General features: G+C 40.3%; 1 protein-coding gene, 1 non-coding gene and 1 pseudogene across 3 annotated transcripts; 2 read left to right on the top strand and 1 right to left on the bottom strand.

Annotated features, from left to right (window-relative positions):
* The first annotated feature begins 1,687 nt into the window (after positions 1 to 1,687).
* On the top strand, positions 1,688 to 24,526 carry LOC147002109 (uncharacterized). 2 transcript variants are annotated; one of them, XM_085827864.1, is made up of 8 exons: positions 1,688 to 2,260; positions 4,687 to 4,757; positions 5,596 to 5,620; positions 8,236 to 8,349; positions 11,624 to 11,688; positions 19,317 to 19,443; positions 19,667 to 19,759; positions 22,105 to 24,526. In XM_085827864.1, exons 1-8 carry the CDS (start codon positions 2,236 to 2,238, stop codon positions 23,679 to 23,681), a joined length of 2,097 nt encoding a protein of 698 aa, XP_085683990.1. In that variant the 5' UTR covers positions 1,688 to 2,235; the 3' UTR covers positions 23,682 to 24,526. The 2 variants fall into 2 exon arrangements, with proteins under 2 accessions (XP_085683990.1, XP_085683991.1); XM_085827865.1 differs by lacking the exons at positions 1,688 to 2,260; positions 5,596 to 5,620 and adding an exon at positions 3,646 to 3,887.
* On the top strand, positions 12,067 to 12,399 carry LOC147002111 (elongin-C pseudogene; annotated as a pseudogene).
* LOC147002110 (small nucleolar RNA SNORD50) lies at positions 13,151 to 13,222 on the bottom strand. Its single transcript, XR_015044582.1, has one exon. It is a non-coding gene; the product is annotated as a small nucleolar RNA SNORD50 (small nucleolar RNA).
* Positions 24,527 to 26,378: the final 1,852 nt, after the last annotated feature.

The raw sequence follows: 26,378 nt of genomic DNA, 5'->3' as shown, positions 1-26,378 counted from the left end.
AGTATTCTATTCTGCCACCCCTAGAAACCGTCAGAGACCATCCCGTGAGAAAGTGAGCCCTTCACAATCTCCCTAACAGGCCAAATGGCCTTGTACTAAGAGCTGGTTATCACCCCTTTCCTCCCTATTCACTTCTTGGCACCTAAGGCTGTAAAAGCTGAACTATAGTCCCCTCTTCCCTATCTCTTCCTGAGTTCCCAATGACATCCAAGGACATGAGTTAAGCCTGAGCCCAGCCTGACACCCAAGGCTGTCAAGGAGGATTGATGTTCCAGAGATAAGATGCAAAGTGCCTGCGGCCTGGCGCCTGACTTCGGCCCCCATGTCAGCAGTTGCCCATTTCTTTGTTCTTTGTATAATTCTACCTCGACCCCTCCCATATTCCCCGTGATGTATGCTTTAAAAAGAAGGCACCTTAGCATAATAAACGAGACCTTGATAGGTACCCTTCCTGGTCTCCTATTTCTCTTTCTTTTCCTCCCATCTCCTTCCAGGTTTGTGGTCCCCCTCGCACCCACGAATAACTGAATCCCGCGGGACAGGATAGGAAACTATAGAGGAAGCAGGAAGTGTAAGGGCTCAAGGCAATGAATGTTCCAAGTGCGTAGAGCATCTACTTCTCTAACCATCATGGCATGTATGAAATATTATGAAGATATGCTTGTGTTACTCCCTTTAGCACTGGACAGCTTAGACAGAGGATGCCAAGAATCTCATGCTGGGAGAAGGAACAAGCTAGGACCATTGGTCAAACCAGAAGAAGGACTAATTTTCTGGCAAGAAACGTACCATATCACTTTTCAGGAGAGGTTGAAGCTCAGAAGGAGGAAATGACTTGACCAGCACTGCCCAGCTCTAGATACTTCCTGACTTTGTTAAAAACTAAACCTCATAGGATTCTGAGGATGGTCTTGGTGGAGGAGTCAATAGACCTTTGTTCCTCTTCCCAATGTACCACCACATCCAACATCAACAGGCTTTCATAGGGTGCCATCTTGTGGTGCTCAGTGGGAATGCAGAAGAGAAGCCAGGGCAACCTTCATGTAAAGCAGTCAAGCAGGGTTGAAGCTGAAAAAAAAAATTAAAAAGAATTTATTAATCTTTCAATTCTGCTTTTCAGTATTAATTGTGTGTTGACTATGCATTGTAGTGATCAATGCTAGTCCCCAATATCTGGCTGCCCGCAATGAGGAGGTCCTTGGTGATGAGGAAATCATCACATATACCAAGTGATGCTATGTAAACTTGCTCCTTTATTTAAAGCTATTGGTTAAATAAACAGGTTGGCAGCTTGTAGCTGGGCAGAAGAGAGGTAGGCAAGGCTTCAGGTGAGGGGCTCGGGGTCTGAGGCAGAGAATACCAGGAGAGAAAAGAGAAAAGGAAGGAAGAAGATGCAAGGGGTAGGTGGAAAGTGAGAACACGGCAATGAGGGCCAGACATTTGGAAAGGAGTGGGCCATGAGAAACATGGCAAGTTGTCCCTGAGGGTCATTGACTGGAAAGTAGACTGACTAGCATAAAGGGTGGATATCTGCCCAGCACTAGTGCTTTTAAGGCTTATTATAAATTTAAAAGTTTTGTGTCTTTATTTGGGAGGTAAATAATCAAAAGTGGGGTAGAAACCTCCAATTAATTTTTCTACATTAATTATGTCTTTAATTGAACTATTAGACAAACATGACTGGGTAGGGGCTGTCTTAGTTACTTTTCTATTTTTTGTGATAAAACACCATGATCAACTCAACTTGTTAAAGAAAATATTTAACTTAGAGGATAAAGTTTCAGGGAGTTAGAATCCATGGCCATCATAGCAGGGAGCAAGGCAGCAGACAGGCAAAAATGGCACTGGAGCAGTAGCTGACAGCTCACATTTTGATGTGTGAGAGAGTGATTGAAAAAGACCTCTGTGAAATAGGCATTTAAACAGGGTTCTTTAGAACCATGTAAGCAGATGAGAGAAAAATAACTTTGTAGTTGATCGTTCTTAGATCAAGAACATTGGCATTTATAATGACCCACACTGTAGTCCTGAACTTGTATGAGCAGACTTGCCTAAGTAGCAGATGTTGGCTGTCATGGTATGATTATGAGTTCACTATGCAAGCTCTGTGACTTATGGTTGACCCGTACCTAGTTATGTTCAGGCTTGAGTGCTGAGTGCCAGTATACTTTGAGACTTTGTTCAAAGTACACGTCTATAACTACAGAGGGATAATAGTATTGGAATTTGAGTATAATGGTGAACTGTTGTGACACCAGAGGTATGATATTACTAGCCAATTAGTGCTTTTGCTTCAACTAGACTGGTTAATATTTCTCAAAATATTTTGTGTAAATACTTACAACTGCTGTATTATTGGAATTATGTTTGTTTGTTTGTTTGTTTGTTTGTTTATTTTTGAGACATGGTTTCTCTGTGTAGCCTTGGCGATCCTAGAACTCACTTTATAGACCAGGCTGGCATCGAACTCAGAAATATGCCAACCTCTGCCTCCCGAGTGCTAGGATTAAGGGCATGTGCCACCACACCTGGCTTTAGAATTATGTTTTGTTATATATTATATTTTAGTCTACAAAGTATTTTGACTTTAGAATTTAATGTGTTTGTATATACATATATGTCTGTATATGTTTGTATTTCCTCCATCAAGATTGTGCTTCATAGACATTCCTGTATATAAATACTGTAACACTATATCATAAACATACCGAGAAATAACTACGGTTCTCTGTATTGAAATTATTACCCTCAGAAAATTGGATTGGCTTCACAGTGGTGGGGATAAATTATGATATAAATCTCCCACTATAATGTGTGCCTATTTTCATTTTTAACAAACATTCCCTGTCATTTTCTTACTAGCTATACTTTATTCACTAAAATGTAGGTATGTCTTTTCCATATATGTGAAGGTTTAGAGTGTGTACCTACTCCATATTGAAAATTTAAATACATAATTTATCCTGAATTGTAGATATCCCAAATAAGTAACATTATGACCCACAACTCTTTGGAGTTAGGTATCACCCAATAAGTTGATTATTTTGTTCTGAATGACTGATCCCTATTTCAACAAATGAAGTAGAGAATCAGATGAATTAGACTGGTGAAGTAACTAGAGAGTCAGAACTATTGACAGTAATCCGTGAGCATAGTGTTCCTATATGGTGAACAAAAAGAATAGTATGCAGAGGTAATCGTTCTTCTGTGCGTGTAGAAACATGGTGCTGAAAAGCTGTATTAACTCTTACTGCTGTTTTCACGTGTGATGTGGTTTATTTATCCTGACACTCCATCAGAGGGCTATAGCTTACTTGATGAATTGGGCAAAACCTAAATATAAAGAGGTTCATATTTGTGAAAAGCTAATTAACCAAGATGGTAGGTTTCCAGTGTACAGTCAGGGTATCTCAACTCTGCAAAAGTCCTAGGCATTATCTACTTTATGACATCAAATCCATGGTCACTTTATCACAGGACAGATGCTGCTACATCACTGTCACATTTCAACCTAGTCATTGCAAGGAAGTACCAGCACTTCTCCTCAGCTCACAGATGCTTAGGACTGGGATCCTTATCCTCACACCTGGCCTAAAGCCAACTACAAATAGGGAGATCTTTAATTGATATCTGGTGGAAATGCAAATGTTGCCCTCAAAAGTGCAGAGACCTTGTGAGCCACACACCCTGGGAGAGGGACGCATAAGTACTCAGAATATCTACCCGGTTTTTAGAGGCCCCTTTACCCTTGGAGCATCTCTCACATGGAGCTGAGTTAAAGGACTTGAATGGCCAGCACGATCCAGACGCTCCTCTTCCTTATCACTGTTCTTTTTCATCTGGATGCTACAAAGCACAGGAGCACAAAAGGAGAAACAAGGCACAGGGTACTTATTATTGTTTTCCAGGAGTCAGTAAATCAGTGAATGTCAAAGGATGAATGGATCAATATAGTTACATCATGTCCCTTATACTAAGTTCACTTCCCCAGTAAAATGTATGTGTTAAAAAGCTCAAATTCTGTGTTCTTCCTGATGAATGCAGAATCAGAATGTGTCAACTGATGGAGGTTGAAATATGCTTGTGAGATGTGATGAAGAGATTCTTCAGCCGGGCGTGGTGGCACACACCTTTAATCCCAGCACTCGGGAGGCAGAGGCAGGCGGATTTCTGAGTTCGAGGCCAGCCTAAAGAGATTTTTCAGTTCCTTGGGGCTTCAAAATGCTTAAAGGAAATGATGATCATATGTGGTTTTATCGTGACATTTATTTTAATGAGAAGAGTGAGATGTCTTGATAGTATACGTGCTTGTCATTGCATCTGATATTCTGATTCTAACCCCAGAACCCCAAATAATGGAAGGCAGAAACTAGATACCAACAGTTACCCTCAGATGTACTCCCTCCCAAACTGAATACATGCACTAGGTAGTTACATATTAAAACATAGACTCTTATGTTGCTTTATGATCAAGTCCTCTAGAAAGCAAAAGAAAAAAAAAGAAAAAAAAAAGCTTTTTAGTTTTCTAATCTTTGCCTATACTCACCATCAGGAAAGACAGCCCAGTAGTAAGTAGCCTAACTAAATCTAATCACATGTACTGACCCAGTACACTTTTATCGATGTCAAAATTGCTTGTGTAAATGAATGGTGCCATGAGCTGACAGTTACTTTCTGTCCCTCTAGTTTTACCTCAACAATCTACTGTTACACCCTTCTCAACTGATGACCGTCCGTGTACCAAATCCTCATTGACCGTAAGAAACCCTCTTCCTTTATATAAGAGAAAATTACTTTAATGATTCCCTCATGTTTTTATGAGTATAGCACACTTGAAAAAGTAGAGTTGATTAAGTGTTTCATGTATGAAATATTTTATTTAGGAAGAGAAGGAAACGTAATTATATCAGGTTGGTGATTTAACAGAACTGTATCAGGTAGTGACTTTGAGTCAGGGCAGACTGTCTTCTGGACAATAATATTCTGCCTTCGATACCAGTATGTAAATTTCACACAGAAGGTGGTAGGCATATCATTCATGTAGACTTGAATGTTTATATAAGCATTTACTCCGTTTATGGCTTCTAGAGCCTGTGGTTTAGGTTGAATCTGATTATCTTCCCCAAAGATGGGTGTAGGGGAAGCATCATATGTCCTAGCATGGCATGTTCACTTGCCAAGAAGTTAAGACATAGGATGCATGCAAATTATTGGATTTCTTCACAAAAGGGGTTAGTATCACTAAATAGGTTTTAGGTTCACCATATTGTAATGTAACTCAGCTAACCTTCAGTAGAAGCCAACACATAAGGTTCCTGATGTGGCATTTAGTCAGTAAACATGGGAAACACTCTAGTTTTTGTCACAAAGTAGGCATCTTGAGGTATTCTGTGTCAGTATCACATAGTATACTAATACGGAACATTTCCCCTGAGTCTCTGATAGTCAGTAAGAGTCAGTAGATTAGTAAGAGATTAGATCAGCTCGCCAAACGTGGTACAATTATGTCCTGTCAAGAGGTGAACCAGAGCATGGTACACACAGGATTCAGCATCATCTAAGTCTCTTAAGCGTTTTCTTTCCTGTATGTTACAGGTGGGCTCCAGAAAACGCCGGAACAGTATGTATCCTGCAGTCAGTGAAGACATGTGTTAGATATGAATTGTGTTAATACTGGATGTCTTTTGTCTGGTTGCACCACAGTGAGCAAATTGGCATGTGTTGATTGAAAAAATCAGATGTTTGTTCTAAAAAAAAAAAAAAAAAGTGGTGCCTGCAGTGAGAAATTGTAGCCCTGTGTGTACAGCTGCTGCTTCCAGCTGTGACCTCTTTAGTTTGGTGTTTTGTGCACGAGGCTGCATCTAAACCTATCTTATCTACACAGATATCCAAGTTACTCAACTCAATTTCCAGGGAAAATGTTTTGAAAAAAATCAGAATAGACAATTTACTTATGTGTTTAAAGTTTGCCACAGTCACATGTGGTGGGTTGATTTGTATTTTTCTAGACAGATGAATAAACCAAGATTCAGAATAAATGATGGAGATCTTTAGATATGCAGTGCAGCATTAGATTTAACACAACAGAGGGCATTAAAAATAAAAACAGGGAAGAACTTCCAGTTTTCCAACATCTGCCTGTAATAACTCAATACTACAGGAATCCCAAAGACTGCTGTGACTATCGCAGTGCTCAGAATACCTGGGCAGTGTAATTCACCTGCCTACAGACTTTATCAAGGATGAAAGAAAAGCCCATGGTTTTGTGCAGATTATGGCTCTGTGCTACATTGAAATTGGCTACATGTATGTGAACTGAGTTCATGCTAGACTTGGTTGGTTCCTTCTAGTAAAACCTGGTGAAAAGCTTTAACGGGTTGACAATATTTAGCATGAACACAGAGAAGAAGGCAACTAAGGCAAAGTATTCACTAAGGACTCTGGTCACCACCTAGATACTGCTCTGTGTTATCTAATTTTTTAAAAAGAATATAGGATATTTTGTTTTGGATTTGTTTGTTTGTTTGTTTTTCTTTTTGAGACAGGGTTAATGTGTATCCATGACTCTCCTGAAACTGATTATCCATCTGTCTGTCTATTTGTCTATCTATCTATCTATCGATCTATCTATCTATAAATCTATCTTCATGGCCTGGAACTCACATAGTTCCATCTGCCTCTGAGTACAGTGTACTGTTATAAAAGGAGTCGACTACCACATCCATGGAATACACATACAAAAGTGAGGTACATTATATGCTCCAAGAGACTTTCCTCTCAGTAGTGGTCAGCCTCCATAATTTAAGTGTGAATACTGATCTATTCAGCAGCAAACTACATGACTCAATATCATTATTTCAAGTGTTTTCTGCATAATTCATCTATAGTGTTAGCACTCTTCTACACTGTGGCTTGATTAATGGAAACTAGTGTGAGAATATGAACTAGCCCAGTTGTATCAGTGTCAGTACATGATTAGGATGTCCAGGACCCAAAGTCTGTATCCTAGTTCTATATAAAATGTTCTCAGGATAGCATCATCCTATTAATACTTATCTTAGAGAAGTGAAGGAATGAGAGACACAAGCTTGAGTTCATTCTTTTCTGTAGAGTGAATTACATGCTAGACTAGAATAGACACCTTTCCCGAAAAAAAAATTTAAAAATAGAGAAGGTCAGACTGGTAAGGGAGACATGACCAGGTATGGTGCACTCTCACTGCCTGGGAGGCAGTACAAATATCTAAGCAGAAACTAAGAAAGGCCATACAGATGGGCAGTGAGGATGTGACCTACAAAGTGATGTGAACACACACTGCCTATTATATTACCAATGTACCAGGCTGCTGTTATTGTCAGTTCATGATGAGGACATGTCCAAGCTTGGCTAGTTGAAGGGAAGTTTCTGTTCAGTCCATCGTGTGACAACTTGGTCTTGGATAACTTTGAAACTGAGCATTTTTTTAGAAAATACCTTAATGTGGTCCTCTGCTCAAGAAATCACTCACTGAAAGGTTGAAGTTCTTAGAGGAAGACCACATATTTCTTCTACAATAGGGACCGCTTATAGCTTCTTAGGTAAATAGGGAAAATAAATACATTCTCTGTTGCCCATGTGTAACCAACTGAAACCTCATGCTTCCTGGATGCATTCATATGTTGGTAAGTGTTCTGACATTTAATAGACACAACAAAGCAATTCTATGTGCTTTCCTTGAGGGCTAGCTGTGTGTGTGTGTGTGTGTGTGTGTGTGTGTGTGTGTGTGTGTAATTGTATATCCATATACAATTTTGTTTTGAACTAAGATTCATAGGGTATCAAGTATATAGCACTGTAGTGAACATCCATCACTCAGAACTGAGAGTCGATAAATTTCAGTTTTTATGTTGCTCTAAGAGTGATATGGATTCTGTTTACAAGGTACAGTACCAACATAACAGAGACCTGGTTCTCTTCTCTGTACACTGTCACACCTACATGAAGTTATGACTTACCTACACCTTCAGTGTAATGCATGCTGGTGTGCAAGACTGAGTGATCTTTCAAAAGCACCACTGTAACTCCGATGATGGTGCCTGAGGAATGGTCATGAGATGGAACATGCAAACATAGACACATTACTGGTTTTCTCTGGTTTTTTTATTTGGTTTTTGCTTGTTTGTTGTTTTTTGTTTGTTTGTTTGTTTGCATTTTCAATGAAGCTGACACAACTTATCTCTGTTAATGTATTCCAAGTATTTACAATCATAAGAAATATCCGTCACCGGAATGCTGCTGTTACTGTGGATATGGAAGAACATCAAGCCCCAACTTGCTCATCCACACAAACACCACAAAACGAAACAAAAGGTACTGGGGAAATAGAATAACTTTATTAAATTATATCCAGTTGTTGTAGATGATAAGGTATGATACAAGGAAAAAAATGTGACCAGCATAGAAACATTTTCTTCTGTAGATGACGTTAATTTGCATACTTCATTAGGTTAAATTCAACCACAGAATTTGAAAACAGATTTAAATTTTGCCACTTGTTCTCATTGAGTAATGAGTGAGGGAAAAATGAGCTCAGTCCTGTCTGTGTCACTGTCACTTCACCTGCTGCAGACAGGAACATTTGAGCCATCCTCTCTATTACCTGTTCACAGACAACTGTAATGTGGATGGATTGAATGTCAACTGTCTCAAGAGTGACCCTGTGATTATCAAAAGTGTTGAGAATGAAGACAGACTTGAAATTAGATCACAGAATTTCTGGTCTGACCCCTTGGCAGTGGGTCCCTGGAGTGGTGTGTTACACCCTGTGCTTGGGAGGCTTAAAGAAATGGGAACGAACAATAGAAACAAGGGAATGGCAGGAGGGGTAGGAGGTTTCTGTGGGTTTCTTTTTCTTTCAACAGCATCAAGGTGATCCCTGTCAGGTTGTATATTATTTGCTTCTGGCTCTGTCATTTGAAGGCAGTCTTTCTTACTTAGCACTTTTCAGTATGTCAGTTTATGCCAAATGGCTGAGCCTGCCACTGTGGTTGACAGATCTCCATGGAAGCTGTGCCAAAGGCACTTTCCCAGTTTGTAGTGAAAAGGAATGTCTGTTTCAGCACTGCAGTTTGAGTATGGAGTGCATACTTGCTGAGAACCATAGATGTAGGGGTTTCAGGCAGAGATTCAGTGCAACAGGAGGAAAGAAACAGAGTGCTCATGTCCAGCTTACCTTCTTGGACAGTCAAGGATGTCAGCATAAAGAATGGTGGCATTAACAGTGGCACCGTTTGCTACCTCAGTTTATCACCACAAGATAAACATGCTCCACAGACATAACCAGGATTTCTTGATCTTATCCAATTGAGATAAGATTTCGAAAAGATCCAACTGAGATAAAATGTCACCACATACAAATTGTTATGGTCCCTTTGGGTTTTTATCTTAGGGTAAACCAGTATTGATGGTAAGATACAATCCTCTCCTGAGCACTCAAATGACCTATAAAGGCCTTCGCTGTGATCGCAATGATGTAGGATGTAGATCCTGTTCCTGTGGTATCTTGGGAAAAAAAAAATTGTAGTAGTAATGCATTCTTGGTCCCCTTGTGACCATTTAGTCCCACTTTAAAGGACAACCACAGATTAGACTGACAAATAGCTAACAGGGTTCTCTACCATGACCTCCCTGCAACACTAGCAATGCCCTGACAAAGACCTAATGTATGTCTTTAGCTTGTACCAGCCTATGCTCCTTAATTTGACTAGCATTCTAAGTGATTGAGTCAAGGGAGGTGAGAGGCCGACATTCATCTCAGACCTTTTGACTTAATGCCTGAGGAAATGTATTCAACTGGCCTGTTCTTGGGGCTTTTAGAGGCATCCTTGTTTTAGCCTCCAAGATGCAGAGACTGGGTTTATGTGTTCTCCTAACATACTGCCAATGTTCCTCAGGATAAAAAATGCCAAGTCTTGGAGATCAGATCTTCAGGAAGCCGTCTTGCCATAGGATATTTTTTTCCTCTGTGCTGTCACTACTCCAGTCTCTCATTGTTGAAGTGGTCTGACTGCCCCATCTTTTCTGGGAACATGAGATTATAATCTAAGGAATCTCTGTCCTCTTAGTAGCTTCACTATAACTTTTCGTAGGTTCACAGCCTAGGCTCCTCAGAAGTATGTTTGCTTTTCTCAGATTCTCCCATTCCACAGTTGGTTTCGGCCTTTTTAAATAAGATGTATCTTTATAGTGTCTATCTGCTTCTGAACCCTGAGTCAGAGATACAGGATTCAGCTTCCAGTCCCACCTTTGCAGTCTTCCCTCTTATTACCTCTTACACCATCCTTCTCCAGCCACTTCTCATTTTTCTTGGTTGTCATGTTGTCTCTGGACTATATGTCTGCCAACCATGGAAGCATCTGTACTCCCTTTCAACTGTTGCATTATTGTTGATGCTGCAAACTTGTTCACCCAGTGTGACCTAACTCCCAGCCATGTCTCCAGCCTCGGCCTGGGGTATATCTTAAGTCTTTCTGTATTCACTAAATGTTTCTTCTTCACAAAGCTCATGAGACTGACAAGATCACTGGAAGAGAACAGAAAAGAAACTTTCTCAAGAAAAGCATGCCAGAATATGCAGTATCATTAGGCCATCTGGGTTAGACCTTTACTCTATGAACAGAGGTGGGCAGCAGAGGCTGAAGAGGGAATAGTGATTATCCTGTGCCCAAAAGTCATCTCAGGAACTGTTATCTGTTTTATGGAACCAGTGAGATAGTTCAAAAGTAAGGCACTTGCTGTAAAGACTGAAGACAGGAATTTGAACCTAGAACCTATATGGTTTACTGAAACAACTGGGCACAAAAGGTTTACCTCTGCTGGATGGACAGTCAGTTACTGAGCCTCCCAAATAGAAGAAATATTTAAAAAAAGTTTTTGAAAGTTTTATTTCATTGTTACATTATGTAACAGATTCTTTCAAATTGCTTTAGATTATCATTTCCTAGAGAGCAAATTCTTTTCCTCATTTTACTATAGGGTCTGCTTAGATCCATCACAACTCAAAAACCAGGTCAATGCTGATGAAAAATACTTTTTGTACTCAAGCTCCTATTCATTGATCAGGGACACAGAACAGACTTGGGAGTGGAACTGTGTCCCTGAAGCCAGAATATCAGAGTATTTAAGCTTGCAAATGAAGAGCATCTGTGCCAAGTTTTTGTTACATTTTCTACCAATAAGGATTTAGGAATAAAGGTTTTCCTTATGAGGTTGACCTATGTAAAGTGATACAGAATAGAGGTTTTACAGTCTAACCAATCAAATCCACTTGTTATTCTGTAGTTAGAAACAGCCATTATGTGTTAGAGAACAAAGGATGAATAATGGGAGTTGTGCTTAAGAAAAATCATGTTCTGAAAAAAATGACAGTACTTGGGACAAGTTTCTTTTGCTTGTTCCCAACAAGTTCCCTCCAAATCCTTTCTTTGCCTCCATTTCCCTTCCCAGAAGACAGTTCAGCTTTATCCCAACTACCTCGTTTCCTACATTTAGTTACATATACTAAGTCCATGCACTTTTACCCACATCAAGTAAATAATAAGCAGTGCCCTGAGCTGACTGTTACTCTGTGTTCCCCTACTGTTAGCTAAATTTGGTGACGGTACAACTTCAGAAGAGGACAAGGAAAAGTCACCACTGAGGAGGGTTAAGGTAAGACGGGTTTTCCTTCCTCTAAGGTAGAAAGGTTATCTCATTGGTTCCCTTATGTTTCAGTGGGTATCACATTTGAGTCATGACACTAGTCAGAAGCATCATAGGTATTAGAGCATTTACTTAGGAAGAGGATGGAATGGAGGAACTGTACCAACTTGGTCTTAGTTCAGTACATCGCAACGTTATATCCTGAATTATAAGGCTAATCACTTTCAAGTGGGAACATGTAAAAGGACACTCTGGTTAATCAATCTGCTGACACAAAAAACCTGAAAAGCACTTCCTCGGAGGCAAGTTATAAGCAGGCCGAGTCTAGGCCTGGACAGGAAACTACTAAAGTTACTCTGGGATCAAACAGGATCTTATAAGAACATAATGGATGGACTGGAGAAAACCTACAGCGGCTGTGAAGGCCCTGATGCATTGTCTTCTAATGGTCATGAATTTATTGTAAAAAGAGAACATGCATTAACATCAGGAACAATACAGACCATGTGGAGCCATCCAGGTTAGTTTGCTGAGAATGGAACCAATGAGGTCAATATTAGAGCGATCCCCTCACATGTGCTATTGAAAGTGTGCATGAATTTGACCTATAAGGTCCCCTATACTAACAGCTCCATTGAAATTCCTGAATTCCCAATTGCATCCCAAATTGCACTGGAACTGCTGATGGCCCCGAACTTCCTAGATTGTCAAATAAAATAAATTATAATAAACTTATTTTTTTTCAGCATTAAAAAAAAAAAAAAAAACTGGCCCGGAGTGGTGGCGCACGCCTTTAATCCCAGCACTCGGGAGGCAGAGGCAGGCAGATTTCTGAGTTCGAGGCCAGCCTGGTCTACAAAGTGAGTTCCAGGACAGCCAGGGCTACACAGAGAAACCCTGTCTCCAAAAACCAAAAAAAAAAAAAAAAAAAAAAACTGAAGAAATATTTGCAACTGAATGTTTATTGCAGCACTCCCAAGCAACCACTGTCAGATGAATAAGGAAATGGCTCAGAACCAATGTTACAATCACAAAAATAGTGAACTGCTGCTTTATAGTCAGGATTGCATTCACTCTACTCAGTCTGTACACCTGTGTCTGTCATCAGCTCACCCATGACTGTCACAGCAGAGAACACGGTCAAATGGATTGTCAAAGCAATCCATTTACATACAGCCCACAAAAAAACATACAGGAATCAACTCTGCAGGCCATACCAGATGCTGTCCCAATCACTACATAGGGACAGCTAGAGATGTGTAGATAGACCCCATGTCAAACATCCCAGTACTAAGACTGCATTTTCTTCTTGTCTCTGCCTTTTCTGGATAGTTACCATATCTAGTGTTCATTCGCAAGAAGTCTTGTGTCACCGCCCCTAAAATATAAAGACAAAAAAAAAAAAAAACCCCACAGGCATCACATTACTGTTAACATTAAAGAAGAACACAATAGTCCTCTGTAATGGTCCATCTCACAAGCCAGATCCATAATTATAGTTTTTCAACAGGAATTCAGGTTCGGGAAAGGATCATCATAGACTAGACCAATGACAGTAAGCTCAGCAGAAAACAAAACAGAGCACCACTCACATGCACTCCTGCTGCAGGATCTTCACAGGCAGGCTGGCAACTCACTGGTCAGGTTTCACTACAGAAAGAGGTACCATGACATGTTATGAGTAAGAACTGCATAACAAACAAGACTTAAACTTCACTTAAACACAATGGTCTTCTCTCAGAAGCTGAATCTACCCTTATATATCTAACTTTTTTAAAGATTTATTTATTGATTTTATGTATATGAGTCTACCATTGCTCTCTCCAGACACTCCAGAAGAGAGCATCAGATCCCATACAGATGGTTATGAGCTACCATGTGGTTGCTGGGAATTGAACTTAGGACCTCTGGAAGAGCAGTTGGTGCTCTTAACCACTGAGCCATCTCTCCAGCCCTCTTACTTCTTTTATTTTTTTTTATTTTTTTTATTTAAGATTTATTTATTTATTATATGTAAGTACACTGTAGCTGCTGTCTTCAGACACTCCAGAAGAGGGCATCAGATCTCATTACAGATGGTTGTGAGCCACCATGTGAAAGAAAGATGAAATTTCAAGACCTGTAAGTCATATAAAGTACTCAGAAATTGCTGGCTGTTTGTGAGCCTAGAGGCTGCCTGGGGCTGAGAACAAAGAAAAACAAACCTGAGCATTCCTGGGAACAGCTTGACCATAAAGATAAAGATAAAGAGGAATATGAGGACATAACATCTGCACTGAGTCAACAACTCACAGAACCCTGACACCCTGACCTGCACATATTCTTTTGCTGATGTTTGAATAAGCCAATAGTGTGTCACTATGCTTAATTCCCCACCTCTAAGCCCTTTACCCCATAAAAACCCCTAGCTTTCGAGCCTCTGGGGTCGAATCCACTGTCTCCTGCATGAGATAAGTTTTGACCTGGAGCTCTGTCATTAAACTACCTCGTGTGTTTACAGCAAGAAGAATTCTCGTGTTTCTTTGGGTGCACTCTCTCTCCGGAGACTAGAGTGATGGGTCCCCGAAAGGGGGTCTTACACATGTCCTTGCTGGGATTTGAACTCAGGACCTTTGGAAGAGCAGTCAGTGCTCTTAACCACTGAGCCATCTCTCCAGCCCCATGTAGATCAACACTTTTGTTTGTTTGTTTTTTGGGACAGGGTTTCTCTGTATAGCCCTGGCTGTCCTGGAACTCCCTTTGTAGACCAGGCTGGCCTCGAACTCAGAAATCAGCCTGCTTCTGCCTCCGGAGTGCTGGGATTAAAGGCGTGGAGTACCACGCCCGGCTCTTACTTCTTATAATAATTCTAAATTCCCCCTTTTCTTTTCAACCTCCTTTCCCTTACCTGAGAGAGAGAGAGAGAGAGGAAAAAGAAATCCCTGAATCTAACCTTACTATTTTGTCTCCTCCCTGTCCAAGAACATAATTATTTGTAACCATCCCCCTTTAAAAGACAACAAACATCTGACATCTATTGATCTATTGAATAGCAAAAATTCCTTTACCCTACTTCTTGGGAATGGGTGATAAAGTTCGCTTATAATTGTTCCCAGTTGATTTTAGATGTAGAATCTGTTTTGGGAGGCCCAAGACAATTAAAAAAAAATGTTTAGTATTAAGAAAGCTAGTGCTGGGTGTGGTGGCACACTCCTTTAATCCCAGCACTCAGGAGGCAGAGGCAGGCCGATTTCTAAATTTGAGGGCAGCCTGGTCTACAGAGTGAGTTCCAGGACAGCCAGGGTTATACAGAGAAACCCTGTCTCGAAAAACCAAAAAATAAAAAAATAAAAAAAAATAATAATAATAATAAAAGAAAGAAAAAAAAGAAAGCAAGCTAGCTGTAACATTTGTTGTCCAGTCTCTCTATGCTGAGAAAGTGCAGGCTTAAATGAAGTTCCAATTCGAACAGTCTGAAAGACTGGACCAAGTGAGATAGCTTGATAGAAGTTGTTCCAGAAGCAAGTCTTTAGAGGAAACCAGTTTTGATGTAGTTGAGGTAGGCTCAGGCAGGGAGGTGGAATAGTAAGTCTCAGCATCTCAGCAACCTTGAGGGTGAATCCTGTCAGGACTGTATTATTGGTTGTTTTTTCCTATGAACCTAAAGCTTTTAGAGGTAATATATATTTCTATATTAATACAATGTATGGAATGTGCAATGTGCACAGATCAGTTAAAGATGATTTTCTTTTTTTTGGGGGGGGGTGGGGGTGGATGGGTGGGTGGTTTCAAGACAGGGTTTCTCTGTGTATCCCTGGATGTCTTGGAATTCACTTTGTAGACTAGGCTGGCCTTGAATTAAGAAATCTGCCTGCCAACGGGCGTGGTGGCCCACGCCTTTAATCCCAGCACTTGGGAGGCAAAGGCAGGCGGATCTCTGAGTTCGAGGCCGGCCTGGTCTAGAGTGAGTTCCAGGACAGCTGGGCTACACAGAGAAACCCTGTCTCGAAAAAAAAAAAAAAAAAAAAAAAGGAGTGCTCGTGCCTAGGGCCAGGCTCTTAGCTGCTATCCCGCCTCTGCAGCCACATCATCACTTTAAAAAAAAGAAATCTGCCTGCCTCTGCCTCATGAGCGCTGGGATTAAAGGTGTGCGCTACCAGGCCAGGCTAAAGATGATTTCCTGTTCCTTGTTTGAGCAGGTAAAAGACAACTGTCTTTGTTTATGAGCTAGTTTGATCATATAACCAAACTGCAATATAAATCTTCATTCATGCCATATGAAAGGATGGAATGATAAATCTTGAATACTCTGTAGCCAATAAGATCCATTGACTATGTCTATCTGACGTTCTCGTTAGAGACATTTTTATGTCTCTGCCAGTTTGAGGACTGACCCATGTAGAGGGATCAGGAAATCATGTTAGCAATTCTGTTTGATCTTCTTGATTTCTTTTTTCCTATCTGTAGTCAAGATCATCATGGGGTCTTCCTCTATCAAATCTGATTTTTTTATCAGTTTGGGTGGAATCCATAATTTTTCTTCTCCTGTATGAATGTATGCACAGCTCCTTGCTCTCCATTTTGAGGTTAATATATCATTGAAATAAACAGGCTGATATCATTCAGTATTTTCCTATAATCCAGTGTCTTCAGTGGCCATTGTTTTTTGTTTATTAGCATTTAAGAAATTTCAAGTTAATAAAGCATTTTGCAATCTATCTTTGGGATTTTTTGATACTCCTCTCTGTTTCTTAAGCATTTCTTTTAAAGTACAATTGGACCTTTCAAAGACTATTTGTTCTGTAGGATTGTTGTTATACCTCTAATATGCTTTACATATTAATATATAAATTTTAAAGAACTTTATTAGTGACATATGTTGGAGCATTGCCAGTTTTAATTTGTATAGGTATACCCATAATTGCCATAACTTCTAATAAATGCATAATGACAGAATCAGTTCCACTTGTTGAATAAACAGTGACCAAGCCAGCTCAGTCAACAGGTTCTCCAGCACGGGAGTGAGGATTAAAAAGAAAAAAGACGCTGGGCATGGTGGCGGATGCCTTTAATCCCAGCACTGGGGAGGCAGAGGCAGGCAGATTTCTGAGTTCAAGGCCAGCCTGGTCTACAGAGTGAGTTCCAGGACAGCCAGGACTACAGAGAAACCCTGACTCGAAAAACAAACAAACAAAAAAAGACAGTTAGACAACATTGTAGCGTGATCCCAGTCAATTCTGAGACTGAAGGCAAATTTTTATTTTCCAATCCACTTTTATTTTTGGTGGGGGGGTTTGGAGACAGGGTTTCTCTGTGTAGCCCTGGCTGTCCTGGAATTCACTCTGTAGACCAGGCTGGCCTCAAACTCAGAAATCCGCCTGCCTCTGTCTCCAAAGTGCTGGGATTAAAGGTGTGGGAGACCACGCCCGGCCCAATCCACTTTTTATACCATTTTAATTACATGCAAGTATTTTGGGCAAGCAGTACAATAAGGAACTAACAAAGCAGCAAGTCCCGAAATTACTCCAGTTTTAAAAAGGGCTTGTCATAATGACCAAAATACTTGAGCCCACTTCCTCGTCCAAGTCCAGAATCTTGCCTGAAGCCTAGTTCTTCTGTTCCACCCTAAGACTAAAATTCTTGCCTTACCCTACTTCTCTATTATAGCCTAAAGTTAGATTCTTGCCAAAACTTACTTTCTTATTATGCCCTAATGTCAGATTCCTGCCTGAGCTTACTCCTTGTCATGGCCAATGTCAAATTCCTGCCAAGCTGTACCCCAGAAGGCTCTCCATAAAACAGAGAAGTTAACTTGGAATCATCCTGAATAAGTTCAGCAGTTTCTATATGCAAAAAAAACCTCTTTGGCATATTTAGAGTTAGTTACTATATTAAGAGATTTTTGAAAATGTAATTATACCATAAGTATTTCATATAATCCTGATTTTATCCTGATTCATAAGGACTTTTAACCACCTTACTTATATCTTCTGACTTATATCTTGCCTTTCCTGATTTATTTGCATCAGTGTAAGATGTAGGCATGACAGAAATTAGAATTCTTTTTATTATACAAGGGAAAACTCCAATTAGTTCTTTTTATAAATTGAAGCCACTTGCTTTTTGGATATTTGTTATTAATTTCTTTCAAAAATTACTGTAAGCTCTTTGCCAGTATTCATCTTGTGTCATAGTGAGGCAGACTCAGCCTTAGTAAAGGTACCAGTCTCAGTACCACAGCATAGTACCACAGTCTCAGTACCACAGCATAGTACCATCCCAGCTAGTTGACAACGTCACATTTTTCCCATTAGAATCAATTCAGAAACCTTTTCTATGTAGGTTTTTAACTTTTTACTCTGTTTGTGTACTAAAAATATCCATTCTAAGATTAAAATCTTCCATCTGCTTAAGAATTTCTGTAGGAGAATGAGTAGAAGGAAGGATAACTAAGATGCAGGCGACCTTTGCATATGATCTAGATCCTGTAGTTTCTTCTCTGTCAGAGGTGACTCTTTTTCAGCCTCTGCTGATAATTTTCTTGGGCTACTTAAGTCTTTATCACTTTGTAAGACATGAAATAAAATACTTTATGAGTTTCCAAATACAGACAGACTTTTTCAATTTAACTCTTAATTAATATTTTTCATAATAGTTTCATAATTGTTCCTGCTGTATGTTGTTTATTATTATAACAAAAGAGCCTTTTATTAGACAAAGGGGAAAATGTAGGCATAATGTTTCTGTACACTGTGTAAAGTTTACCCTGTGTTATTCAAGTGCAGATCTCTCTGCCCTCATAACTTGTTTCAATCATGACACAGCATAGAATTGCTTAGACCAAGAATCTCCAGTGTCAAGTTTATGTAAACAGTTATTACCATTTATTCTCTGCCTGAAAATAAATGATGACCACCCAGTGGCTGCACAGAATAGAGAATAGTGCGGCATCAGCTATTGAGGTTCAGATTTAAAGAAATATGACTTCTGTGTGATTATTGAGAAATAGTATAAGGTAAAGAAATATAGCCACTGGATTAATTCACAGCTGGTATATATATACATATATAATTCATTTATACAAGAGAGTGGGAATTCTTATTGCACAACCCATACAACATGACAGTAGTCAGACTGCCTCCAACTCTTAGGAGGCAGAGAGAATCATGGGTATGTTCATGTTCACTTGCAGCCCTATCTGAGTAAGGCCTGGTTACCCCAGTGGTCTCAGTTTTCTTACACCAGCAGTGAAGGTTTTAATTGTAATATTATCAGGTAGTACATTAATCAATCAATAACATCAGGATGGGTTTTAAAAAATTTTTTTTCTGGGCTGGAGAGATGGCTCAGCGGTTAAGAGCACTGACTGCTCTTCTGAAGGTCCAGAGTTCAAATCCCAGCAACCACATGGTGGCTCACAACTACCCATAATGAGATCTGAACCCCTCTTCTGGTGTGTCTGAAGACAGCTACAGTGTACTTACATATAATAAATAAATAAATCTTAAAAAAAATTTTTCTACTATATAAGCAAGGTATATTATAATGTAAAATACACATGAGAGCCTTTCACAAAAAAATAAAAAAAAGAAGCTGGTCTTCAGGTTCCCTTTTACAAGCCTAGAGTAAATTGATTGAGGAGAAATGTGCTATTACAGGAGTTGGTGTCTTTTGAGGATGTCACTGTGAAGTTCACCTGGGAGGAGTGGCAGAATCTCAACGACGCTCAGAAGATGCTGTACAGGAGTGTGATGCTGGAGACATATAATAGCCTGCTGTCACTGGGTAAGTATCAGGAGCAAGCACCAACCCTGCAGGAAATATATGGGCACTTGTAAGGTTGAGAGCTAAGGTTCTAGGCCACGAATTGTATGACTGTTCACTGCTCTCTAGGGAAAGGTGCACATTTGCACTTTAGTTACATAGATCCTAAAACCTGGTTTTATCTTTCTCCAAAGAACATTATAAGCAAAAATTTTCCAAGTCCTATACCATTTTCTGTTAACAGGGCAATGCATCCCTAAACCTGAGCTGATCTTTAAATTGGAACAGGGAGAGGAGCCATGGACAGCAGAAGAACCTGCAAACAAGACTCTGCCAGGTTGGTTGTCGGTACTTGTGGATGGGGAGACTGTGTGCAGCAAAGGTTGGCCATATCATCAGTTTATCCCCAAGTTCCATATCTGAGGGCTCAAACAGGTTTGTTATGTAGTCTGCAAGGAGAATTCTCTTACATGTGTTCCTGCATTGCAGTTTGATGAAATAGTTCTTTTTTTGTTTTTTTTGTTTTTTGAGACAGAGTTTCTCTGTGTAGCCCTGGCTGTCCTGGAACTCACTTTGTATACCAGGCTGGCCTTGAACTCAGAAATCTGCCTGCCTCTGCCTCCCGAGTGCTGGGATTAAAGGAGTGTGCCACCACGCCCGGCAATTTGATGAAATATTTCTTAGACCCTCCCCCAAACCCCCAATTAGCTTACTTCTGTAATTTGATGTTTTTTTCCTGATACTTCTTTTTTTCATAGCTTCAATTGCTTCTTGCACTCTAAGCTGATGGGGATTTTTTTTTCAGACATATTTCATGTGCTTGTTTTTGTTTTAGCACATTCTAATGAGGCAGCTTTCAAGTGCTGGTTCTTGTATATTTTATATAAATAAAAATGTAAAAGTAATGTCCTTACATCATAGAATTAATTTTAATAAAAGACAAATAAGTTTATTTATACTGAGGAGTCACAAACAAGTATATGTAATGTTGAACCAGAGTATAATGAATAATAGAGTGTGTTTAAAGTTAAAGAGTATTTCACTTATGAAGTTAATGAGAGAATACAAAAACAGATTTAGAAGTTAGGCTATGATCGAAGAAATCATGAGGACCCATGGGCAGGGGTGTTTCCACTTGAGAAAGAATCAAGAGCTTTTCTTCCCAAGGAGAAGTGAGACAAGTTTTCAAGTTGAAGAATTCAGCTTCTCCTTTTTGGGATGAGGGCTGTAATTTAAAGGTAGCACTTGTTTAACTTTTCTTCTCTCATTCTAAAGCAACAAAGATAGGAACTGTAGAAGCCACTTTTTATGAAATTAAGAGAAGTCAAGTCTGTGAAACATGACAGCATCCTTGAGAATTGATGAATTACTAGATGGTGGTGTGTGCATCACGGCTCTGGAGGCAAATGTTAGGCTCATGGTTATCACAAGTAGCCACATGTTTTAGAGATGATGTACAGCATACATGTTTTTCTGGAGCAGTAAACAGGAGTTTCCTTGTACTTATTTTGGTGCAGAAAAAAACAGGACATGTTGTTCAGTTGAGGCCTCGATTACTGCAATGTTTCCGGTGGAAGTAGAAAGGAAGAAATTAGGCAGAGGCAGGCAGATTTCTGAGTTCGAGGCCAGCCTGGTCTACAAAGTGAGTTCCAGGACAGCCAGGGCTGCACAGAGAAACCCTGTTTCAAAATAAACAAAAAACAAAAAACAAAACAAAACAAAAAAAAAAAGGAAGGAAGAAATTTCAAATTTGAAATTCTCACAGTCTGTTGTCATTTTTAATAACTCTAATCAAACAGCAAACATGATGCAAACTCACAGCATAATGGAGGCTTCTGGCTAGGAAGCAGCCTATCAGAGTTTGCTCACAATCTGCAAAGAGAATGTCCTAGAAATTAGTGCCTCTTTTAGACCAGAATAAAGAGAATGGCAGAAAGAAAAGGTCATCACTGTCATGTATTAAAGTATACATGTGACTAGAACCTTGTTAAAAAAAAGTAACCATTGTCTGAGTGGAAAACTATACCTAGCCATTGGTGGATATTTTAACAAAATATTGCTTCATTTGTGAAGCAATACTTTACTAATACTTTAATACTAGGAAACTTATCAGTGTATTTCAGTATAGTAAATTAAGGAGCAAACTAAAGTTTATAAGCTAATACTTACATGAATTTAGTAACAGTATGTGCTAGTAGACTAGAAATTGGTTTGTTTATTTATTTATTTATTTATTTATTTATTTATTTATTTATTTATTAATTATATGTAAGTACACTGTTGCTGTCTTCAGACACACCAGAAGAGGATGTCAGATCTTGTTACGGATGGTTGTGAGCCACCAAGTGGTTGCTCGGATTTGAACTACGGACCTTTGGAAGAGCAGTCGGGTGCTCTTACCTGCTGAGCCATCTCACCAGCCCTAGAAATTGTTTTTTACATAAACATGAGAATCCCATTAAACACTCTTAAAAATAATTCATAGAGCCGAGCGTGTTGACTCATGCCTTTAATCCCAGCACTTGGGAGGCAGAGGTAGGTGGATTTCTGAGTTCCAGGCTAGCCTGATCTACAAAGTGAGTTTCAGGACAGGGCTATACAGAGAAACCCTGTCTTGAAAAAACAAAACAAAACAAAATTCATAGAAACTACTTTTGTTTGTTTGTTTGCTTGTCTTTTTAGTATTCTGCGGTGTGGATGGCATAATTGAGACCAACCAGAAGAGTCGAGAGAGACATTTGTGGCAAGTTACTGCCAGCAGCCACAATAGAGTAACTGAGGAAGCACATGGATTAGAAGACACTTTTTATTTATACTCCATGAATATTTCAAGTTTTGTTGTAAATAATAGAAACTGTTCAGGAGTGAAGCCTGAGGAGTTGAATGGATACCTGAATAGATGTCTCCCTTCGGAGCCTCATGGATTGTGTATTGTAGAGCAATATAATGACTGTTGTGTAGCAGGGAAATCTGTCAGATGTCCTGAGCAGTTGGGTCAGCATTCTAAGATTGAAACTGGACAGCAGGATTTCGAATATATCAGAGAAAGGAAAGATACAAAGGAGGGAAAACTATTGAAAAAAATTACTCCATCTAAAAGACTTCAAGTGGGACCGACTTCTTGTAAGCATAGTGAGTGTGAGCCGCTTTCTGTTGGGTCAGATGTCATGGCTAATGTCGGGAAGGCAACTTTTAGTAAGAAGGGTAAGCTCACTAAACCCCAAGCAACATACTCAGGGAGAAAATCCTGTAAATGCCTTGAAAGTAAGAAACCCTTTCCCAGTGAATTAGACATTCTAGAACATCAGAGGACACATAACCAGAAAAAAGACCACGTATGTACCCAGTGTGAGAAACCCTTTAGCACTAAATCTTCCCTTACTATTCATCAGAGAATACACACAGGAGAAAAGCCCTATGGATGTAGTGAATGCAATAAAACCTTCAGACAAAGGTCAGCTCTCATTGTACATGAGAGGACTCACACTGGAGAGAAACCCTTTGAATGTTATGAGTGTGGTAAAGCCTTCCAACATAAGTGGTATCTCAAAACGCACCAGAGAACTCATACTGGGGAGAAACCATATGAGTGTATAGAATGTGGAAAAGCCTTTCTAAAGAAGTCATACCTCAAAATGCATCAGGGAACTCACAAGAGTGATAGACCATATGAATGTGAGAAATGTGGAAAAACCTTCCATAACAGGTCATACTTCAACATGCATCACAGAACTCACACAGGTGAGAAGCCCTATGCATGCAGTGAGTGTGGAAAAGCCTTTTACCAAAAGTCAGACCTCAGGAGGCATCAGAGGATACATAACAGTGAGAAATTACATGAATGTAAAGAATGTGGAAAAGCCTTTCAAAATAAGTCATACCTCAAAACTCACCAGAAAGTTCACACAGGTGAGAAACCGTATGAGTGTAAAGAGTGTAGGAAAGCCTTTCAAAACAAGTCATATCTCAACAAGCATCAGATAATTCACACAGGTGAAAAGCCCTACGAGTGCAACAAATGTGGGAAAACGTTTCAGTGGAAGTTAGTCCTCAGCAAGCATCATAGAATCCACACAGGTGAAAAGCCCTATGAATGCATTCAGTGTGGAAAAATGTTTGGCTACAAATCATCCCTCATTGTACATGAGTTGATTCATTCTGGGGAGAAACCTTATGAATGTAATGTATGTAGAAAAACCTTTTCACAGAAGTCAAACCTAAGCCGGCATCAAAGAACTCACCGACATGGGGAGCTATGAGAGGAACGGGTATGGATGCCCAGCAGCCAATTCACTGACTTGGGGAAGACAAGGTGAAGTCAAGGACAGGGCAGACACTGCTGCATACCAGGCTGGAAGGGTGCAAACAGTCCGGGAGGGGAAGGAGCTTGGTCTGGTTTGGAGCGAGTGACAGCGGGGCAGGAGGAGAGAGAGGTCTTCAGGAGTTTTAGTGTCATGGCTTCTTTAGGGGAAGGCTTTCTCTGAGGCAGTCTTTAATGAAGAAGCTCTCTGAGATGATCTTAGCTTGTTTGTATTACTTTATTGGGGGTGGATAGGCTTTATTCTGGGTGAACAAGGGATTATGTAATTTTGGGGAAGGGTGTGAGAAACTCCAGGAAGGGAAAGTCATTGGCTGAAGGCTAAGGTTATTGAGATGTCTCATTAGCATGGAGAGGTGTTCCAGATGCTGTGCTATGTGACTGACTGCCTATGGCCACATTAGTTACAGTTCATGATTACAAGCTCCAGGGTGGGGCATGGAGGCAGGGAGGGGGCAGCCCTACTCCTGCTGTCTCAGACCTCCCAGGTTCCCAGAGTTTGAGCATACTTCCACCTCACCAGTCTCATGCCCATCTGGTGGCATGGTCCACCTGCCCTACATCCAGATAGACCTTTAAGCCTTAGAGTGCATCAAGAATAACAAGCAAGAATCCACTCCAGGGGAGGGGCTGGAGAGATGGCTCAGCAGTTAAGAGCACTGTCTGCTCTTGCGGAGGTCCTGAGCTCAATTCCCAGAAACAAAGGAGGGTGTCTGATGCCCTCTTTTGGTGTGTCTGAAGACAGCTACGGTGTACTCATATCAATAAAGTTTTTTTTTTTTTAAAAGAATCCACTTCAGTTTGAGTAGTGTTCTTTGTATAAAACAAATGTCAATTTACAAGAGAGAATCTACACAGGGTTAAGAAAGTTTAAGAATGTGTTGAGTGACTGTGAAGGAAGTTTCCCTAGTACTGGCACTTGAGAACTTATAAAATCACTCGCATAGGAATACACTTTTATAAATGTAATAGCTGAGGAAAAATGTCCTCCTAGAGGTCAAAACTTGGAGTGCAGCTAAGTACTTACATAGGAGGAAACATGAATGTAAAGAATATAAAAGTTTGCCGGGCAGTGGTGGCACACGCCTTTAATCCCAGCACTTGGGAGGCAGAGGCAGGCGGATTTCTGAGTTCGAGGCCAGCCTAGTATACAAAGTGAGTTCCAGGACAGCCAGGGCTATACAGAGAAACCTGTTTCAAACAAACACACAAACAAAACAAAACAAAACTGTTTGGAAGTCACTCCTTGTTAAATATGAGATCATCCTGTGAAGAAAGTCTCTGTGAATGGAGTCACTGGGGAAATGCTCTGGGAGAAGTTTCACCTCAGAGACTAAAAGAAGTCTTAGTGTTGGTGAACATCGTTCAGAACCTTTCACCCCAGAATTTATCCTGTTTACAAGTAATGCGGCATACGGGAGGGAGCAGAGACTGAGGGAATGGCCAACTAGTAACCAGCCTAACTTGAGACCCATCCCATGGGCCAGCACCAATCCCTAACACTATTAATGATACTCTTAGGCTTGCAGACAGGAGTAAGTTATCCTCTGAGAGGCTCCACCCAGCAGCTGACTCAGATACAGACACCCACAGCCAAACAGTGGATGGAGCTTGGGGACTCTTATGGAAGAATAGGAGGAAGGATTATGGGGGCCGAAGGGGATAGGAATTCCACAGGAAGACCAACAGAGTTAACTAATCTGGGCCCTTGGGGTCCTCAGAGTCTGAACCATCAACCAAAGAACATACACAGGCTGGACCTAGGCCTCCCTGCTTATATGTAGCAGATGAGCATCTTGGTCTTCATGTGGGTCCCGAACACCTGGAGCACGGGCAATCCCAAAAGCTGTAGCCTGTTCAGGATATGTTGTTCTAGTTGAGATGCCTTGTCTGACCTCGGTGGGAGAGGAAATGCCCAGCTGTGCAGAGGCTTGAAGTGCCAGGGTTTGGGGATGTATACCCAGGGGGCCACCCACCCTCTCAGAGGAGAAGGGGATGAGGTGATGGGAGAAGGATTGTGGGAGAAAGTGACTGGGAGGGGGTGGTGAGTGGGATGTAAAGTGAATAAGTTAAAAAATTAAAAACAAACAAAAGAAACCAATCATTGGCATATATCACAAAATGCACACAAAGAAATAATACTGGGTAGCAGAGTAATTATGTGGCCCCCAGAGACTATTTTCTTATCTCTGGAAATAGGTGACAACTTTCAGCCTCCACTTGTGGCTATTACAATTTAAATGAGCTCTGCTGGGAGACTCTGAACTCAATTGATGAGTAGTACTAGACTTGCCAGTCTGAGAGATGATAGCAGATAGTGGTCTTCAGGTTCTTTGTCAGGTCGGAGTGAATGCTCATGACCCGAAGGGCATCTTTGTAGAAGTGGGTAGGAGAAAGTTACTGCAGGTTAAGAATTGTTTGATGAAAATAGATCTCTAACCTTTATCTCTGTGCCATGTATCTGGTGCATTAGTGAGAAATAAATGTATAATGTTTAGTCTTCCCAACTGTGATCTGTTCTCATTATATTACCAAGAACTCATTATTGGTAATTCATTTTATGAATACAGAGAATCTTTCAGAGAGATGTGAGTAGCCCTTTATCAGCACATTCATACAGAAGAGAAGCCTCCCTTGA

Source organism: Mus caroli, unplaced genomic scaffold (genome assembly GCF_978045245.1).
Source record: "Mus caroli unplaced genomic scaffold, Mus_caroli_1 scaffold_11, whole genome shotgun sequence".
Taxonomy (NCBI): Eukaryota; Metazoa; Chordata; class Mammalia; order Rodentia; family Muridae; genus Mus; species Mus caroli.
Note: the sequence above shows the minus strand (reverse complement) of the source record. Positions and strands in the feature narration are given on the sequence as shown.

Excerpts from the sequence above, each read along its gene's own strand:
- LOC147002109 (XM_085827864.1), top strand. The coding sequence starts at position 2,236 with ATGGTGAACTGTTGTGACACCAGAG. Across the intron at positions 2,261-4,686 it reads GAACTGTTGTGACACCAGAG|TTTTACCTCAACAATCTACT; the intron begins GTATGATATTAC and ends CTGTCCCTCTAG. Across the intron at positions 5,621-8,235 it reads CTCCAGAAAACGCCGGAACA|TATTTACAATCATAAGAAAT; the intron begins GTATGTATCCTG and ends ATGTATTCCAAG.